General features: G+C 37.6%; 2 protein-coding genes across 4 annotated transcripts in view; both read left to right on the top strand.

Moving 5' to 3' along the window:
* Positions 1-2282, top strand: part of gbe1b (glucan (1,4-alpha-), branching enzyme 1b) — a 75679-nt gene extending 73397 nt beyond the window's left edge. Inside the window, exon 16 of the mRNA XM_041995554.1 lies at positions 341-2282. Coding sequence (XP_041851488.1) covers positions 341-403 — 63 coding nt within the window. The 3' untranslated portion in view covers positions 404-2282. The remainder of the gene's footprint in view (positions 1-340) is intronic.
* Positions 2283-7323: 5041 nt separating this feature from the next.
* On the top strand, positions 7324-20201 carry LOC121646525 (high affinity cationic amino acid transporter 1-like). 3 transcript variants are annotated; one of them, XM_041995555.1, is made up of 12 exons: positions 7324-7453; positions 13646-14055; positions 14143-14301; positions 14396-14567; positions 14679-14812; positions 14890-15112; positions 16445-16584; positions 17209-17311; positions 17535-17731; positions 17846-17997; positions 18149-18257; positions 18359-20201. In XM_041995555.1, exons 2-12 carry the CDS (start codon positions 13686-13688, stop codon positions 18526-18528), a joined length of 1929 nt encoding a protein of 642 aa, XP_041851489.1. In that variant the 5' UTR covers positions 7324-7453; positions 13646-13685; the 3' UTR covers positions 18529-20201. The 3 variants fall into 3 exon arrangements, with proteins under 3 accessions (XP_041851489.1, XP_041851490.1, XP_041851492.1); XM_041995556.1 differs by having other exon boundaries at positions 7325-7434; XM_041995558.1 differs by lacking the exon at positions 7324-7453 and adding an exon at positions 13196-13283.
* Positions 20202-21013: the final 812 nt, after the last annotated feature.

The following is a 21013-nucleotide window of genomic DNA, read 5'->3' as shown; positions in this document are numbered from 1 at the left end:
GCACTGTCACATTCTGATTATACTTCTGTAACCTTGCCTTTGATGAAGACTCTTGGTTTCCTCCAGTTAAGAGTTACTTCTCTGCTCACATATGTGAATATCCCGGTAAATACATCTCACAGCCTCTTCTTTCTCTTTGAATAACTGACATGTTGACCTTGACTTTGAGTATCGACAATACCTAAGCATAAGGCATCGTCAAGTGTCTGCACATCTCACTTCTTACTAAAAAGGATCAACCTGAGGATTCAGCAATCTGCAAAATTGGTGATCTTGTTAACATCATTAATCATGAATTGTCTCACTTTTCTTTCTTTTTCTCCTTCTCTTTCCATCTCAGGTCTACATCCCCTGCAGAACAGCTATTGTCCTGGCCAACGAGGAGATAGATTACTGTTATTAGAGGATGATTGTCTCCACAGAGACCAGGATTGAGAACGGATTCCAAACTCAAACTGAGTGTTAACAATCACCTTCATCTTAAAGTGTCAACCTTGTGCACCAGCCAAACCCACTCTTTGTGTCCAAGCCTTTTTCCAAAATGGAGGAGTGGAGAAAAAAAAAAGAAAAAGAAAAAAAAATAATTTTAAGCTTGTGTGCCTTCAAATACCATCTGCAACCCCAGACACTGTGTAATGCCATTTACTTCAGATTGGTCCATTTGGGAAGCGTCCAACCTAACCAGCAGCTAGACGCTAAAACTCAAAAACCCTGCCGAGTCCATCCGCCTCTAGCCAGCAGCCATTTATAGGCTCGGTTGCATTTGGCACGTCATCTGAAAAAACATGTCTGGTAACTGTGGCAAAGGGAAGCTAAACGGGTGACATTCGTTGCTTCACATTACACAAGCAAATAAAAATGTTTAAGGATAACCAGTGTGTTGACATGCAGTTTTTTTGGTTTATTTAATCTGTGAATCAACGTGAAGAAACTTGCAGTATCACGAGAACTTGAAAATCCAAATGTACAGGTGTTTAATCTCTGGTGATCCGTCTTTGTTCCTTTGCACTGTGAGAGATGTATAAGAATAAAGTAATAAACTACTTTCAATTATCATGTCATGAGTTTCTAAAATTGTTATGTTTGAATTTATGCAGTTGACTCAGGTATTAAACCAATAATTTGCAGCTAAAACAGTGAAATAAATCACCTCGTTTTGTCTTAGTTTGTTGCATAACATGAAAAAAGAAACCATTTGAGCAGACTTACCCCATTTTCTCATGTCTTTAAGTCATGCAAATCACATTAAATAGTGCAATCCATGAATTTTACTCAACTTATGAAACTAAATTCTGCTAGAAGAAGTTGATACTGATGATCACAAGTATGACTCACACCCTTTGCTGCTTTAACATATTGTGATTTGTGTGCACTGTGCTCATTATGAACTGTCACATTCCCCTGGGATCATATCAGGAAAACATAGAAACACCCTAAATTCACAGAGTGACATGTGCCTCTTTCAATTAGCGCTGACTTCTGTGGCTTATGCCTCCACACACTTGATGATTGAACATCTCAAAGTGCAGCTGCTCTACTGTTACAGGAGAAGGTTATTGATTAAGGCGAGGCGAGAAGCATCGCTGATGTCTGTTGACACTTGAACCCACGATCCCAAAACGTCACAAAAAAAGCATGTTCCACAAATGACTGCGGAAGCTGATCTTTTTACACCCTTTATGCACTTGTGTGTTTCATCCTCTTAAAAGTCCCTCGCTGCTATGTAAATAGATGTGTTTTGGACAATTTTAGGCACCCTCTGTATGTTTTATCAAAGCACCATGGATGGAAATGAAAGAAGAGCAGTCCAAACAAAAGCAAATTCCTTGATTTAGCACAAAGGGTACTGTCATCCACACCTACTGCACTAGTGCAGACTGTCATTTAAGCTGTGTATTGTAGCATATGGTTGCTTTTGATCTCCTTTCCCTGCAGCTGAAGAAAACACATTTATATTCAAGACCACCGTTCTCTTTAGTCAAAAGTATGAACATGTAATTTCTTCTGCTTAAAATACCTTTCTCCACCTCTTCAATAACACATAGAGGATCACTTTGCAAATGTCATAAGCAACAAGGTTGTGTATATAAATTAGTGTTTGATCACCCCTCATCTGACCCAATGTCATTGTCTTCTTACTACAGCCACAATGAATGGACTTGCATTTATTCTTAGAGAAAACTGTGATGTTTGACACTGTATCTGTTTCAGAATTTGTGTGTCATTACTACTAACAATAATAAATCAGTGTTTGTGAAGCCACAGGAATGTGGATGAACTGACTGTGCTGTCTGACTACTGATTCTGTCTCTGCACCCTTCAGGGAGAGTGTGGGGGCTTCAGCACCCTCCAATGTACATAGTGATGTTACTGTCACCAAGCTCTGCTTCCAATAATGAGTTTTGCTCGTGGGATCTCAGGGATCTGCTGGAAACGTAAATCTCCAAAAGGTCACTGATATACACCCTGGTGCTTGGTTATTTACAGCTCTATACGTTAAAACCAGAATTTTAAAATGCACTCTGTAAATATATTAAGCCCATTCTTTACATCTTTGCCCTGAGAAAATGCAAAGGATAGAGAATAATAGAACGAGGAGGCTGTAAACAGTGTAGCAGTGAGGGAGGTTTTACAAGCAGCTTTATGCCATCATAGACGGGTCCTTTGTTTGTGTCAGTGTAGTAGGATTTTGCATGTGACTTTAAGCAGGACAGCCCTGAAATCTTTGAGATGACAAAAGAGGGATTTTGCATTGCACTCTGCACCACAGAATATAAAGGAACTGTGAAATGCTGTTACATGACTACACGGAGCGATCACCTCAGCGATTCCCACAACATGATGTAAGGGGGATGAAAGACAAGTCATCAGACTATAATATTTCAATTTCACAGACGTTTGCAGTTTGTGCTACTTACCCCAGATTATGCCTTCTTTGCAGTGGCATTGATGCAAGCGTCTAAATAACAACTGTATCATATAAAGTACTGTAGTCTGGGAAGATCACAATATAGCTTTAGTTGGGGCTATTTAACAGAGTTGATTATTTTTTTATTTATTTTAGAACTATCTCTAGAGGTTTGATTTGAGTTTTTTTTTTTCTTTTCTTTTCTTTTATCTGGAACTTCAGCTGTTGGCTCATACCCTGCAGCTCCCTCTCTCCTGGGCAGCTGCTGCTTGTTTTTAAGCTGTGTCACATGTCTCACACAGCTTTTCCATCTCTTTACTATTGAGCATCTGATAAAGGCTGTTGCAGAAAACTCTAATTACCATCTCATATCTTTTTGTTTTATCCAGCTGCCAACCTGTCAAACTGCAGTTTGCATCCACAACTGCGGTAAATGTATTTTTCTTTAAACAAGATTAATTCTGATGGAAAATAAGTGAAACAATGTCAGAAGAAAATGTTTCAAATGTACTGCAAAGTTACATCACAAACTATACTCTGAGTGCTTACTTACATACAAACCTCTCTGAAACAATAAATTTTATAGGTGTTCATGTTACTGAGTACATCCCTTGTAGGTATGACTGCTATGAAATATGCATACTATAATATGCAGTTTGCAGTACAGTTGTTGAAAAGAGCTCACAAGTAATCCTGAAGTGTGCACTCTGTGTTGTAACACTGTCATCTTGCTTTTTTAAATTTGCTTACATTAATATGAATACTTAAAAGGAAATGTCATTGTTAAAACTTGGGGGTATGACATGCACAGAGAGGATGCTTTCAGAGCCTGACCGGTGAGACTGCACCAGCCGGGATGGGTTTTCACTGTGCACATTGCTGCTGCTCTAATGCATTACTCCTGCAATGGCAGATGTCATTGAGTGCAGCATTAAATAGGGTCTACTCCTTGTGTGTTGTCCAATAACTTTCCATTTATTGCACGATAAAAGAGTCCAAGCAGCAGGGAAAATCCAGTACATGAAAAACCTGCTTAAACAGCATCTACTCCCTACAGAGAATGCTGAAATGCCATCATGCCAAATCTTTGTCGGTCAGGTTTGATTAAATGTTAGCATGAGTATGTTTCCCGCAGTTAAGGGACTGCTGTACGCACATACATTAAGAACTACCAGTGAGGAATTTTTCTGCAAGGAAAATTAATCTGCATATTTGCTTTTTAATTGTTAAGTTAATCTTTTAGCATTTGAATTTCTTTCAACTTCTAAATATGACAAACAGCAATAAAACTAATGTTGAAAAAAGAGAACATGTTTTCAGGAGTAATATCCTGCAGGTCTGAACAACTATTATACAACAGGGAGCAACCTTAATCCAATTAGACAGGTCAGTCAATTTTTCTAGAAGGGTAAAACAGTGTGCACCTTCATTTCAGCCTTGTTTAACATGCATATAGTCAAAAGGTTTCATTTCTTGAGACATTCGGAGTTATCAAAGTTTTAATTACTTCTGGAATTTTAGAGCTATTTTAGGAACACAGCTGTGTAAAAAATGAATAATTACCATGTACAGTATGATCTTAGAGTAGCTCCAATTTTCTGGTCTTGTTATCCCATTACATTCACATTGAAAAGTCAGAAATTACGTTTCACACTGTTACCGTATATGGCCTTTTTGTGTGCATGTTAAAGGTTTGCTCAGTTATAAACTCCTAACAGTCCTTACTCCTGAGCTGCCTGGAATACCTTGTTTGTTTAAGATGTTCTTTTTTTTTCCTTGTCCATGCTACCTACCAGTACATTTGCATAATGTCTGCCAGGTGGCCATACAATTCAACTGGTTTAACAGTGAATGACAAGTTGACTGACACATAATTAAATGACACAACTCCAGTTCCCAACAATGGTTATTACTGCTTCTCTTTTTATCTATTTTGCTTTTTTACATGACAAACACATGGCAATTGGCAATTGTATTTATATAGCACATTTTATACATACAGGACATGTAAAAACCTAATGTTATTAGGAAACAGCTTAATTCATTCATTCATCTTCGATGCATTCTCAACCAGCTTTTTACTCACTATGGTCAGTCAGCCTATTAACCAATAAACAAGCACCCATTGGGAAGTTTTTCCTATTCTCCAAAATTACCTTCGTTGTCAGTTTTACACTGTAATAAGTCCTGTTGTATTTCCCCTTTGTTAACTTGTCTTATACTATATATATGTACCACAGCCACTTGGTTAGTTTAAAAAATTGAATAGCCAGCAAAGGTTGGGAAATGAATTAAGTTAGGAGATAAAGTGGATTTAGGAAAATAACATGGTCTAGTGTTTTTCAAACTGATATGATAAACCAGCACATTCCTTACTAATAGTGCTACACATGTTAGGCTGTTTTGGCTCTGAGGCATTCATATAATTTGTCATTTGGGCCATGTTATATAATGTTTGTGTATATTCCTGGTGACTGGGCTGCTTGCCGTTATCAGGGCAGACTGGACCTCTCAAGAGGTTGGTCTTAAAGAGAGAGAGCAGCAAAAAATGAGTGATTCATACAAAGATGACAAAGTGTTACATTAACGTCCATTATAAGGAATATAGTAGATATTTCATATATGGAATGAAACAAAGAATCTGAGCATAAACATAATGGTAACTCTAAAATATCTTAAACTGATTTTTAACTCTTGAGCATGTTTCCTGTTCCTGTTTGTAGATTTTGTTGCATAAATGACTTATCACGGGTATGATTACTCCCTAATTATATTTCTTTCTTTGTTTTCTTTTTTGATTAGGAAACTGCACATGAATATGGGTCAAAAATGTTCTTTGTTATGCAGAACATCTGTTTTTTTCTTGTGTAGATATTTAAAGGAGCCTTTGAAGACACCCCCCCCCCCCCCCAAAAAAAAACCCCCACAAATATCAATAGATGTTTATTTTTAGAAAAAAGGACACTCAATTCTGTGACTCCAATACAACTGGAACACACAACAGGCACAAACTGGAGTTAATGGAGCTCCTGTCTTTCTCCTCACCACAGAGGCTTGCTGTGTGTCTCCTGTCAGCATGTCTGAGGGTGTGATCAAACCATTTCCTTTGCTGAAATACTAAAGATGTCAAAGATACCAGTATCATCAAACTCCTATCAAATGGTGACATATATATATATATATATATATATATATATTATTTATGTTTTTGTAAAAGAAAAGAAAAAAAATCAATTAAAATCGGAAATAGGATTTGGTTATAAAAAATCTGAGATTTTATTTTTAGACCATATCGCCCAGCCCTATATATATATATATATATATATATATATATATATATATATATATATATATATATATATATACCTGAGGTTAAAATATTATGTTAATGATGATGGACCTCTCATAATCTGAAGAATCACAACAGTGGATAAGTGCATTTTCCTGGTATCTACAATCCTTAAAGTCTCCACTAAATACCATGAAAGTACAATGTCAGTGTTAATCACTCGGTAACCAGAGTTGGGAAACACTGGCCTGTAGTAAGAAGCTGTATTAATGCAAAATTCAGGGGGGTCAAATTTATCAAAGAGGTTAAAATCATTTCATGCAGCAATATCTGCTTTAGTATTTCTTTTGAAGTACTTCTCCAACTTCTACTGAAACTGCATTACTTCAAAATACACCCAAGACCACCTATTTCCATTTATCAAGGCAAGCCAAAATTGGCCCACAGGGTGAGCAGCAGTCCACCATAAATCCACAAATGTCAGATAAGGCAGTGTTAAGCACTTCTCTAACAAATTACGTCTTAGAGCTTTGATACATGTTGTACTTAAAGTCAAAGCAGAGGATGAGGATGATCATGAGGCAATATGAGAACCAAACAGACCTCAACATCCTCCACTGCCTGTTTCATGCAGATTTACTGCTATGGTGGAATGAATCTCTGGTGGGGGGGTTTCATTGGAGGGGCTTTTGTACTGAATCCTACAACGTATTATTATTTTTTATATACACACAAATCCTAACGCAAATATGGGTTATTCGTGAGGCAAGATAACTCCCATCCTATCCCACCCCACCCTCCCAAAAAAAGAAAGAAAATAAATAAATAAATAAACTTTCACAACTTTACAAACAACCTATGATCATCACCCCCTGATGTGAATCTTTGCGTGTAATGATGAAAGAAAGAGCAGCGGGGATAGATGAAGACATGCGCATACTGACGGGCTAAAGGATCGTTTCCTTCTCGCTCTGATCTGATCTCATCTGGATAAATAAGGGATCCGCAGGAAGAAATTAAAGATAAATTGCTTGTAAAGAGCGCCACCAAGCGGTGATGAGTTGCACGTGCAGCTCACTGGGTGGAGCCACAGACAGCTGGACGGGCGGGTGGACGGACTTCTTCCTACTGTCTTTTTGAGTTTTGCTCGCTCGTACGTGCACGTGTACTTCCCACAGAGTCATCTCGTCAGAAGTTTCAGAAAGGGGGGAAATACTTTGAAGCGAGTCCGTCGTTTGTGAGTCATTTCTCATTAAGTAAGAGTTTCTAAATGAATATATTGCATGGAAACAGTGTGGCTTCCTCTCAGTCACTGGTGCTCTGTTGTCGTTCATGAGGAGGCAGCCCACATGGACCGTGAGGGCGAAAGAAGTATCTGGCTGATGCAACCTGAAGGCATCTCAGACACGCTACGAATATTTTACTGTGCATGTTAGAAAACTTAACTTCGTCAAATGTGGTGCAAACATATGATAATCTACTGTTTAGGAGAAGGTTTTGTGAGAAATAGTTTTGTGAATGTTTACACTTTTTAAAGACTGACCATTGCAACAAGAGAAACGTTTCCTTTTATAGGAGCGACGTTTCCTGCTGTCCGGGTGAACTCACATGAACCCAAACTGTGCACGGATGAAACTTTGTGCTCACTTTGAATCAGTTTACCAGCTCATTGCAAACTATGAGGTCTAGTTGGGTTTGGTAAAATTGTAATAAAACCGTATTTAGTACATTTTGAACTGTAACAATGTTTTGTTAACAGTTAAACTATAAATATATCTGAATTATGTCTAATTACTGGGTTTTTTGGGGGGTGTTTTTATGATTTTCAAAACTAAAACATTTTAAATGTGTGATTTTTATTAATGCAACAAATGATTATTATCAAATTTAGATTTTTATTTTAAGCAGAATGATTGTGCAACAGGATCAGAATATCAATTGCATTGTTGAAAAAGATCCTTTCTGGATAAAAAAAGAAAGCAAGGAAAAACATATCCATGTGTTTATGCCCAACAATTCAGGAAGATTCATATTTTCAAACCGTTTTATAATAGAAAAAATCAGAGATACTCATGTGCATTTTAATGTTATTAATCTGCTTCATCCTTTTACTCAGTATTCATGTGTCAGAGCTGTTCATATCAATCACCCGCTGGTCTTCATGGGTTTTACTATCCTATTAATTCTGTGTCAGGCCACAATCCTGCATATCCAATCACAGCCCAGCACGGAAACATTGCCTGTGGAAACAATGCCCATAACAATGTCACTTTCATTTATGAGACACATTTCATCACACATAAATTAACTGTGTAAGTTTTACAGTGTAAAAAAAATAAATAAATAAATGCAGGTGTACGGGTGAACGTAAATAACTGAGAATAGTTAAAACACAGTTAAAATGCTTTCTTTGAGTCGATAATTCATCCATGAACATCTTACTTATCACAATAAATAAAAATGAATTTAAGAAGTAGCATATAAAACAGAAGATGTAACTAACTAGAAGAATCAAGTGCTATAAAAGAAGTTAACAGACACATCATTTACTGTGAGCTGTTGTGTTTGATTTCAACTCAGCTGGTAGTTTGACTCTAGGTAAATCTTAAAGGGTAGTGCAACCTAAAATGGGTATTTTGAGCTGTAAACAACACAGTATTCTGGTGCTTCTCTATGTCACAAGAAAATTTTAATTGGCTGCTGAGCCACTAGATAGATGAGTCTGTCAATCATTTCTGCCTGTGCATCCCAACCCGCCCACCCTCTGCCCCCTGATCACGCCACACCTCCCACCTCAACCCTTGCAGTTTCTGATATTTTTTAGTATTTGGCAGTGGGTGGAGTTATGCAAAACATTGGGGGTGTAGTTACACTTTAATGGTTCACATTTGATGACCTGATGGCATGTTCAGGCTGTAAACAATAAGTATGTCAGATATGAATTAAAAGGTCAGACCATTACTTACTTTATGGACTTTTAAAATAAAAATGAAAACTTTCTATTGAAACGAATCATTTTAAAAGATACACACATTCGCGTTTTCACTTTTTTTCACTTTTTACCTCATTGATTTGTGTGCTGAGAGGGCAGTTTGTTTTGCAGCAGACGCATTCACATTCAGTTACATCACATAAAACATAGGACATATATGGACTTAAAAGGTATGAGATATAAGCAGCTAATTACAACAGATGCGATAAGTGCTCAGTCTAAAATTATTTAAAAACAAAGTGCATAGTGAAATAATTATACACATAATACTTTACGTGTAATTTAAATAGCTGAAGTCTCATTTTATGAAGAGTTAATATTTGAATTAGATTTTTTTTCTATAACAAAATTAATTATTTTCACATCTAGGTTTCAGTCATTTTCTGTGTTAGTCGTCTATCTTCCAGAAAATTCACAGGACAAAACAAAACAAATGAAGTGAATATTTTTTCCAAACCAACTTAACATTTGTGCACATGCAATTTGAAGTTTGTTACTCCATCTAGCAAGTCTCTATATTATGATGGTGCTTCTGTGTTTATTTCTGCTGCAGAAAACATCTTCATAAATATAAAATACGAGTTTTGAGGGTTAATTATAAAGCTGACTTGTGGTTGTATTTACAACTTTTTAATTTATGCATTACAGAGTCACTTTAATGACAAGATACAACATCCTGTCTGGCTTTGACAAGATAACTGTCCAGAAAATGTGTTGTTGGACACAAAATAATGCATTTGTGTCACATAGAGAATTTACATGTACTGTTATAATCATTGGCAGCTTCGGTACTATAATCACTGATAAGTAGCTTTAGATTTATGTAAAAAAGGTTTTGGGAGTCAGATTTAATCTGTAGGACTTGGGAATAAATGGACATTTTGGAAATCTGCAATAATCAGTGTTTTTGTTGCTCCATTCAGAAAAGTTCAGTTGAGAAATGAACAATTTATGCAGAAAAACTCAGAACATTAAGATGTTGTAGAAACCAGTAATGTAATAGAGAATTATACTATAAGTTATAAGCTTAACATGAAAACAATCCTTTGAAAACTATAGATGATAATATAAAAATATTCAAATAAGACTGCGTTTCTCAGAAATACCAGATTTCTTTTTTGGCAAATTTGTATAGTTTGCACTTAAAAAAATAGGTATAATTACATTTTTGGCAAGTTAACCCATTATTGGCTTTATTACATTTAAAATGGCAAAAGTTATTACTTTATTGCCTTTTATTACATCATTAGCTGCTACACAGATCCATGTTTTTGACATGCTAAGCAATGAGGCAGAATATATGCAAATTGATTTTAGAAAGTAATTTAGCATTTTAATTACTGTAGCAGTGTGGCCACCTGCCAAAAATGTGAAATGAATTGTTTTTAGTATTTATTGCAGAAGGAACACTATAGACACTGTGACACTTATAAACAAATACACATTATTATTTGGTCTTAACATATTTAAGATATAGCAGCAAATAAAAATGTGATTTTTAATGTCACTTTGAGCAGAGTAGGAAGGCAATTTCACTTTATAAAAACTAACCGATTGATGCAGATTTAATATAGTAGCACAACATAATTGTACATTGTTGACTAAGTTGCCAACAGCTTCATGTGTTCTTAAATCTATCTCTAAATTCTTAATAACCAATGTTAATAATAAAGAATAAACTAAATTATTTCATAAAAAATGATCCAGTTTGCAGTATATATCCTTTTTTCTATTTCTAAAATGACTTTTTAGTCCTTTAAATTATAGTTTGTTTTCTAGAAAAAATGTGAATGATCCAAATAGTTGGTTCATTGCGTTGCCATGTTTAAGTCAGTTCCTCCACTAGTGGGCAGTGCTAGGTTCAGAGTTTACTCCTGCACTCACCATGCCCTAAACACTCACATATAGTCTTTTTTTTCAAAAGCTTGCAGAATTTCGACAGTTGTGCTTGTCTTTGTTTGCTTTTTTGTTCTCTTTCTAATTCTCTTCTTCTCCTCTGGTTTGTTTCTTTCGCTGGTCGTATGTCAGCTATTCTGCTCAGCACTGCCCCCTGTGGTTTGCGGTGGTATTGCTCTGTTTTCTGCATCAATCGACGGATAGCTAAGCTCACTAAAAACAGACCAAATTATGCTCATAACCGTCACAGAAAACGAATTAAACCGTCCATCTTCTTTATATCCGTCTTCTGCGTTGAGCATAAATGGGCCTTTAGACATACTTATTCTTCAAGCCACCACTTCTTGATGATCTAAGAATTCTTTGTTTTTGTATCACCTTCAGTCAGACCAATCTACAACAATGTTTGTGGCTGTTTCCCACATTGTCCAAGAGTTAATGCAGAAATCTGTTGTTAAAAATCGGATTTTCCTGGGAGAGGATCCCCTAAAGAATATGTGATGGGATTTATTAATTCCTATAGGGAATATTGGTTGTCCAGCAGATTACATTGACAGGCACAACAATAGTTAAGGCGTCCCCCCCAGTTTAAATGCCCATTTTTAGATCAAGCGTCACGTTGAGCCATAATGTATTTTAGGTTTGTACAGTTCAAAGTCCTTCCTTTTCTAATAGCTTTGATAATTTTGTTTGACCTTTATAAACTCTAATGCTATAATGTTTATGGCCTTTTGAGGTATCGCTGAGGTCTAAATTACTGGAAAGGAGAGTTTGTTTGCCTTGTGTCATACATCTGTTTTATGATCACCTCACATGCCTCTTTGTTTTCCCATCCCCACTGACACACACCACAAGGGCAGATGGGCTTTTTGTAGCGCTGCTAAATACCCTTCACATGCCAAGCGAGAGTTCAGTGCTCTCTAAATAAGCTCTCCATCTTTTTTCAGCTTTTTAAATTCATGTTGAGAAAGCTGTTTGAAGGGAGTCAGTAGCTTTATTCAAGTTTAGGTTGAAGAATGTCAGGAAAAACTTTTTTATTAACAGGTTCTCCAAGACATGGCTGGATTTATAGGTGTTGTAGGTCATAGAGGTATCATTTATATGGATTAATATGAGATGCTACAGTCACTTAATGATGAACTGAATGTTATTTAAAATATTGTAGTTAAAAATCAATTTACATGAAGAGAATCTATGTTTAAACAAACTCTGAGTTATATAAAAGTCATTTCAAGGAGCAAAAGTATTGCGCGTGTGGGCCAACTTTGATAAGCACGTGACTGACTGCTATTTCAAATTCACTCTTTTGCCCATGTGACTCATAAGCAGTTGTCGAGCTCAGTGATTGGCTGAGAGAAGGGCAGGGCACCGTCCTGCCCACTCTTCTTTTTTAGCTCAGCCTCTGTCTGTCACATCATGCACATTCTGCAGTTGGTTATGAGCCAGTGACAGTTAACGCCCCCCCCCTCCCCTCCCCGGGGCACATAAGGGTCGTTGGTGTCATGGTTTTTCTTCCCACTTTTCATTGACATACCATTTGCAGTTTTTTGTTTGTTGTTTTTTTTTCCAGTGTTTACTTTTTATTTTTGTTGTGTTTGTTTTGGCCTCCACATGTCGATCAAAATAAACAACTAAAATATCTGACCCCAGCTGTGAAGATCAACATGACCAAGACACACATGATGTGACCCAAACACAAAAAGTCTCATTTGGAAGAAAAACGTGTTGTAAAGATTCACTTTTTATTTTAGATCTTTCGAAAGGACACATTATTCTCCTTTTATTCCTAAAAAGCACCCTATGTCTCAGTCAAAGATTTACTTGATGGAAGTCATTGAAACTCTCTTCGTGTTAGGGTAAATGAACACATTTAGCTCCTCATTTTATTGCCTTCTTGACTTGATCTTGCAGGTGGGAAAACTGCTGCCATCACAGCTGCCCCCTAAAGCCATGTGATGTGTCACTGTTCTATTTGTGAGCCTGACACCTGAATGGTTTGTACACAAAGAGGCGTCTGTGTCACATGTCAAACCAGCGCTCGTAAAAATCCCAACTGATTTCCGTTCATCTAAAACTGACTGTTAAATAGTAGCTGTCGGCTCTGAGGGACAAAGTTTGGTGGAAGTATAAATAAAAAAACGGGACAGCTGAGTTTACCAGTGAAGTGAGAGGGTCTTGTTTTGTATCGTTTGGTGGAAGTGAGTACTGTCTGTAGGGTTGGATTTTGCACCTTACCATAGATCTGAATTTATTACTGCATTGTTTGTCAGTAAACTCTGATCTGATGTGACAGTCACATCATGTTTATGTTTCTTAGCGTGATATAAAATGTCTGTTGCTTCTGACTTTGTTACATTGATTCTGCATTCATTTATATATTGTGCATGCATCTTAATTTGCATATTAATTACTATTTTGTCTGAACCATTAAATGGTCTCGGGAATGAGCTGAAATGGACTCTTAGTGCTGTTTGGATTCTAACCCATAGATATAAAATATTTGCATTTATGGGAGCATAGTAAATCCCCTAACTTCATTATTCCTCTTTGTTTATTGCAGGTATATTTTGTGGAGCTTCTGGTGTAATTTGCCAGCAAGGATGATTCTGGCAACATTGAAAGGTATTGGGAAGCAGCTCCTGCGGGTGAAAGTTGTGGACTGTAGCTCAGATGACTCCCGCTTGTCCCGGTGCCTCAACACGTTTGACCTGGTGGCCCTCGGTGTGGGCAGTACGCTGGGCGCTGGCGTCTACGTTCTTGCTGGTGCTGTAGCTCGCGACAGCTCTGGACCTGCCATCGTCCTCTCATTCCTCATCGCGGCCCTGGCATCTGTCCTGGCCGGTCTGTGCTACGCCGAGTTTGGAGCCCGCGTCCCCAAGACTGGCTCAGCTTACCTCTACAGCTATGTGACAGTTGGAGAACTTTGGGCATTCATCACAGGCTGGAATCTCATTCTTTCTTATGTCATAGGTGAGTTATTTCAAATTGGGAAGGGAATGGCTTGCAGCTTGTCCTGATATTGTTCACTTACATGAAGACATTCTTTTTTCTGTGCAGGAACTTCAAGTGTGGCCAGGGCATGGAGTGCAACCTTTGATGAGCTTATTGGAAGGCACATTGAGGCATTTTGCAGACAGCATATGGCCATAAATGCACCAGGAGTCCTGGCAGAATATCCAGATGTTTTTGCTGTCCTCATCATACTCACTTTGACAGGTCAGGAACAAATCTGATCTATTTCCTTTAGATTTCCTTTTCGTGTTTTATATCACATCCTTTTATTGTGCATCTCCTTTTTAATGGCTTGCAGGGCTGCTTGCGTTTGGGGTGAAAGAGTCAGCCTTGGTAAACAAAGTATTCACCTGCATCAACGTCCTGGTGCTGTTGTTTGTGATCATCTCTGGTTTGGTTAAAGGAAACCTAAAAAATTGGAGTCTGAACCCTGAGGAGATCCTAAATGCCACCACAAACTCTAGTCTTAAGTGGGTGAAATGAAGACTTTTTTTCCCTTCTTTCCCCCCAAAAATGTGTACTGTACATGTCGATATGCTATAATTTAAAATAAGCCAATCTTATGTTCTTTTTATCTCCAGTATATCCAATGTCTTACCTGAAGAGAAAACTCTTGGTGAAGGTGGCTTCATGCCCTTTGGTTGGACTGGCGTCCTCTCTGGTGCTGCCACTTGTTTCTATGCCTTTGTAGGGTTTGATTGCATTGCCACTACAGGTGAGAGCGAATCCATTCAGCTGATAACTCACACACAAGCAGGATCCTCTGACTTGCCTAGTTATGTTTCCGTGCAGGAGAAGAAGTGAAGAATCCCCAGAGGGCCATTCCTATTGGGATTGTGGCCTCTCTCCTCATCTGTTTTGTGGCCTACTTTGGCGTATCAGCGGCTCTCACAGTGATGATGCCATACTACATGTTGGACATGAACAGCCCTCTTCCAGTGGCCTTTAAGTATGTGGGCTGGGAGGGAGCCACTTATGCAGTGTCCATTGGCTCTTTGTGTGCTTTGTCGACCAGGTAAGTAGGTCTGCATCTGCCTGTCAAAAAGAGAGGTTATTGTTTATTTCAGACATTGTTTTCGGGCCTTTTCACACCAGCAGGTGAAAGCTCAGCTCGAACTTGTCAGCTTATATAATGCATATTATATAAATTGGAAATGAATTAGGCAAATTTAACCATCCAAAAATAAGATGAAGTGTATCACAAGTCCAAAAGTTCAATTAATAAATAAAAAACTAAATCTAATCATTTTTATTTACACATTAAAGATTCAGCAGCATGTCCACTTCTTAGAAGAAAAGCTGTTATCATGGTTTGTCCAGGTTTTGGTGACCCTAAGCCTGCCTAAGGGGAGGGTGTTGAATGAGCAGTGAACAGGGTGTGAGGGGTCTCTGTAGATATTTACAGCTAAAGTGAATATCCTCAGGTGAGGAAGAAGGCGGCTGAGCAGCATGCTGGGGATCCTGTTTTTCCTCTGCAGTGCAAACCTAGTTCCACTCTGCAGCGGTACGTCAGGATACCCTCAGCTGTGCAGCGGTAGACGAGTTTTATTTCCTCCAGATTTTTTTAAGTGATCTCTGAGAATATTTATACTTCAGTACTTCATGTGCAACCCATTTTGCTTTTCATTTTTTATGACCATCTGCTGTAACCTCCTGTCATTGATTAAAAAAAGATGTTTTCACACTAAATAATGTAAATCAGACTGAGGCTACCTCTTTTTTGTTGGTACTAGATTTTGCACGTAGGTGCAGACAGTGGTCTGGGGGAAGTTTGCCATGTGTAATTGAGTTCAAATTGAGCACATTTAGGTGTGAAAGGGCCCTTGCCTGCATTGAAATGTATAATGTGGATATTTATGCATGTGTTGTGTGTATAAAAATGTACTGATGGATTAATATAAACATTTTTTATATATTTTAGGTGCTTAGCTAATTAGCATTTTTGGCCTTAGTTGGTATTTTGGCCGAAAGTAGGTGGATGACCTTTTTATGGTTATATAGTATTTTGAGTTAAAGGAAATATTTTTAAAAAGGGACTTTGACTTTGAGTTTGACATATATAAAGAATTTAACCTGCAGAGTGCCCAGATCTTATACTAGTTCAGCAGTTTTGGTATAAAACTGAAATCTGAGTGTACAGACTCTTTTGTATAGAAGGTCTTAATACGGTGTTGTTATAAAGACAAATATATAGGTTGGTTTTAACTAAAAATTCTAATGCTAGGAAATAAGAGGCACTCACTTATTAAAATTTATTTATTTTTTCCTGACCCTTGTCCTCAGAATATTTTGTAACTGTGTGTATTCATCTGCATGGCATGGTTTTTCTCTTTCTCCCCTGTACTAGTCTACTAGGCTCCATGTTCCCAATGCCCAGGGTGATCTGGGCCATGGCAGAAGATGGCCTGCTCTTCAAGTGTTTGGCTAAAATCAGCCCACGAACCAAAACCCCTCTAACAGCTACAGTAACATCAGGTGTAGTGGCAGGTGAGCTCACAACCTAAACTCACTAACTGGCTGGGGTTCTGATCAGAATCCTGCAACACTCTTGGTAACACATGACCTCAATACCAGGAGCCCAACCAAAGTGCGGCGTGCAGCATAAAGACAGCCCTGCAGAGTTAGTGCTAAATTTTTAATGGATTTGCATCCCAAGCAGAGAAAAACGGTGCTGCCAATCCAGACGATGGGCTGAGAATGTTTGAGGCCTTGTGTGAAACCAGAGTTAAAAACTATTCCTTCAAGTTATAAATCTCTGCCTCCTCCTTCCTTCATCCTTGGCTCAGTCTCCTTGGCTCCATGTTCCCGCTGCCACGCATTATCTTTGCTATGGCTCGGGATGGTCTGCTCTTCTCGTTTCTGGCACGTGTCAGTGAGAGGAAGACGCCCATCATCTCAACCATGGTGGCAGGGCTTTTGTCTGGTAGGTAGCTGAGATGAGGCCAAAGGCAATAGTGCCCCCATGTGGAAGGAGGATGGTGGCAAAATCACACATGGTTGTAAATATTATGATCCATATATTTATAGTTTCTGACTTTGTTATTGTAAAAATGTACTTTGCTCATTTTGGCTTTGTTGCTGATGTGTGTTGTTTTCTTCTCTGTCCTGCAGCTGTGATGGCTTTCCTGTTTGACTTGAAAGACCTGGTTGACCTCATGTCCATCGGCACTTTGCTGGCTTACACTCTGGTGGCTGCCTGTGTCCTTGTCCTTCGGTACTTTCCTTTTTCACCTTATTTTTGCAAGACTGATCTAAATATTATACATTTTAAAGGCACATTTCTTAAACCAATCACAAAGAGCAAAATATTTTAAAATATTTAAATACATTAAATATTAAATATTATTTTTAAAATTTAAATACTGTAAAAATCAGCTGGTGTCTCTTGAAGCTTTAGCAAATCCAGGTCTGGTTCTGATTGTTTTTGTCCTCTGCAGGTACCAACCCGAGCACCTGAGCATCGACTATGAAATGGCCAACACCCAGGATGAAGCCGAGTCTTACAGCGAGGGGAATATTGACATCCTACCTCAGCCAGAGGATCACTTCACCATCAAGAATCTCCTTTTCCCTTCGAACACTGAGCCATCTCCTCTGTCTGGGCTGGCTGTCAACATTTGCACCAGTATACTTGGTGAGACACAAACACAGTTTCATCCAAAAACATCCACAACTGGATGAAAGTATCTAAATGATTCACCTGGTTGCTGATCCAGCATGTCACACAGTGTTTTATTTTTCCCACCAGGTGTCATGGTGTGCGTTTTTGGCATTGTAGCCGTTCATGGAGGGCTGGCACCCTGGTCGGTGTCTATCCTCTGTATGGTTGCAGTGTTTTGTCTGTTTGTCACATTCATTGTGTTCAGACAGCCACAGAGCAAAGCCAAGCTTGCCTTCAAGGTGAGTGAACTTCGTCATTAGAGTTTACTTTACGTCTGATGTTTGTTTTTGGTTTTTGTTTACTTGATTTTCAGTGATTTTGCTGCAGTTTTATCCTCATGTCTGTAGTGCTTTTTCCACAAGCTCTGAAAATATTCCTCTCTCTCCACAGGTTCCCTTTCTACCATTTGTCCCCATTATTAGCATGTTTGTTAATGTGTACCTGATGATGCAGCTCGATAAAGGAACTTGGATGCGCTTTACCGTCTGGATGGTCATAGGTACTTTTTGGCCAAAAGCATCAAATATTCTTTCTTCTATAATTCATGCTGTTTTAAAAGGGGCTGACGTCTTTGCATTGCTATTTCCATGCCAACTGCAGGTTTCTTTATCTATTTCGGCTACGGGATTCGCAACAGCGCTGAGGCAGCGTTGAACCGGACGGACACCTACGCACCAGCATGCACGATAAAAGGAGAGCCCATGGCCACGGAGAAGGAGGCCTTCCTGCACGAAGGACAAAACTCCACCCCAGAAGATGAAGATTCATGAGAAAACAAGAGGTTGTTTGAGCTTTGCATGAAACACTGACAAACTGTTGAATTCTCTGAAACAACTATAAATCTTTCACGGTTGCATTTCTTTTGTTAAACTTGATCTAGATTCCTAAATCCACAGTATACTAGACTGAAGTGGCAATTTTAATATTATTTTAACATTTTATATATTTAAAGTTGAGAATTTGCTGAACAGTTCGATACGTTTGCTGTTTACCTAAAACATTATGAATACCATAAATCTGAACAGAGCTAAGAATAATAGCTCATCTTTGGTGTTTTGTAAAATATTTCTTAGTTGTAAATTTGCTTCTGGGGTACAGAAGTTTTAAGGGGTTTTAAACTTGTATTTTGTTACTAAGAAAAGCACAATTCTGGAGTTGAATCATGCAGAGTAATACAACGTGTTGCTACAGATAATCCTGTTAGCTCTGTTAACTGTGTATCTGTGCAGGTATCGATGTCTTGCTGCTGAGTAGGGACACATCTTAATTAAAGATTAAGACCATCGGGGTTGTCTTGGTGAGGGGAAATTGCACTTTTTAACTATAAAAAAGTGAAGTGATTGAGATTCTGCAGATGTTCCTAAAGTGCCTTTTTCCCCACAATGTTACACCTTTAAAGTTACAATATTGCTCTCACTTGACAGCTTTTTGAAGTAGATACTGTATATTGTCTGTATATAAAGTAGGTTACACTTTGGATGTTGCAAAGTATATGTTAATGATTTATGGCAATTTTTTTTTAGTCATCCATTTTCTGTTTTTAGTTCACAAGCATTAAAATATGGAGAACAATCCCATTTTTAGTATTGCACACTCGGGTTTGAATCTTGATTGACTCACTTTAACCCAGAAACTTCTGCACCAACACTGTAACTCAAGCAGAAATATGCCTGCAATAAATAACAGATGAAGGGAAATGAAAGCTATTTGGGTGGATGTACAGATCCACAGGGCAGCTGAAATCTAAATTTTACATATCCTTTTGCATGTCTTCATTAAAGACTGAAAATGCAACCACGTGGAATATTCCTGAGAAAAATCTCTAAAACAATCACTACCATGTTTTCATCAGTAACTTGGTGAATGAATTACAGTTAGCTTGGTTTGTCATGAAGTGTTTTTTTTATGTAATTGGTTTATGCTTCAGAAAAAATGTATTTATTTAGAGATGGTGTTGCATTTTCTCGTGATAGTAAACCAATCTACATGTGTAAGATATGAAATAATCTTGTAAATAAGCAGTTTGTAACTTTATCAGCACAGCCAAAGAAGAATGTTTCACAAATGACCTTTTTGTTTCCTATAATTTGTATTGTAAATATCATTATTATTTACTAGAATATGCCTAAATTAAAGGTATATCATCAAACATAAGTTTGTTTCTTCATTTTAAACCAAATAAATTTTTACTGTTTGGAAATGTATTCTTTGCCAATAAATGTTGAACTTTCTGCTCTTATTTCAGCTTTCACTGCTAAAAGATGGAATATTTGGAGAGCAGCTTTTGTGCCTTTTGTTTGGATTTGCTGTTGTGTCCAAGTTTTATCAGCTTCCATCTACACAATTGACAGTTTCATAGAAGCGTTTGCATGCTGGACAAAATGTCTCATGTTTAGATTTTGTGGTGCAGCTTTTTTATATTGGTTTGCAGAGTATTGACGATGCTGGTTAATGGTTTGTATAGTTTCTGCTGTAAATAAATAATGCTGCATCTTGTTGATTATGTTTTTATTATTGTATGACATTTTGAGCTTCAATTATTAATTTTGTATTTGCTCACATGAAGAAAATGGAAGTAAATTTGAAAGCCAAATCAGGGGTGTCAAACGTAGGACCCAAGGGTCAAAACAGTCCCACAAGAGGCCTGTGAGATGAATTTGGCAAATGTAAAAATGACAGAAGATAATCGCTGCAATTCCTTGAACTGCAATTCTTAATTTTTCCACAGAAAGATTTACTTTTATGTTTAAGTGTAATATATTAAAAGGCAGAGAGACAACTGATATATTTTATCTGAGATATTTTTTTCTTAATAGCTTCCACTTTAGTTAATATGGTGGGGCAAGTCAGTTCAGGTGGTCAGGCTTACAACACAAATGCATTTTCTAGATCTTGACAGATTAGTCTAACAACAATGTCACATACTGTGTTTATCCAGTTCCAGATACCTGTGATTAAATGTGTTATTTTATAGATCCTTTGTGATCTGTAAGTTGTAATAAACGTACTATTCTCAGGAAAATTCAGGTTTATAATGTTTTCTAAAGGAAATGATCATTAAATGTAAACTAGATCATTAATTGTACTTTTTCCCACTAAAACAAAGGGGAAACGTGTTTTTGTTATTTGTTGGTTAATACAATATTATTTCACTGTTCCTGCCCATTTGAGATCAAATTGGACCGAATTATGAACTTTGAGCTTGAAACCTTTGGTGAAAAGTTTGCCTAGAAGAGAAAGGGATGAATTCCCTTT

The sequence above is a fragment of the Melanotaenia boesemani genome, chromosome 9, assembly GCF_017639745.1.
Source record: "Melanotaenia boesemani isolate fMelBoe1 chromosome 9, fMelBoe1.pri, whole genome shotgun sequence".
Classification (NCBI taxonomy): Eukaryota; Metazoa; Chordata; class Actinopteri; order Atheriniformes; family Melanotaeniidae; genus Melanotaenia; species Melanotaenia boesemani.
This window is presented reverse-complemented; position numbering and strand designations above follow the sequence as displayed.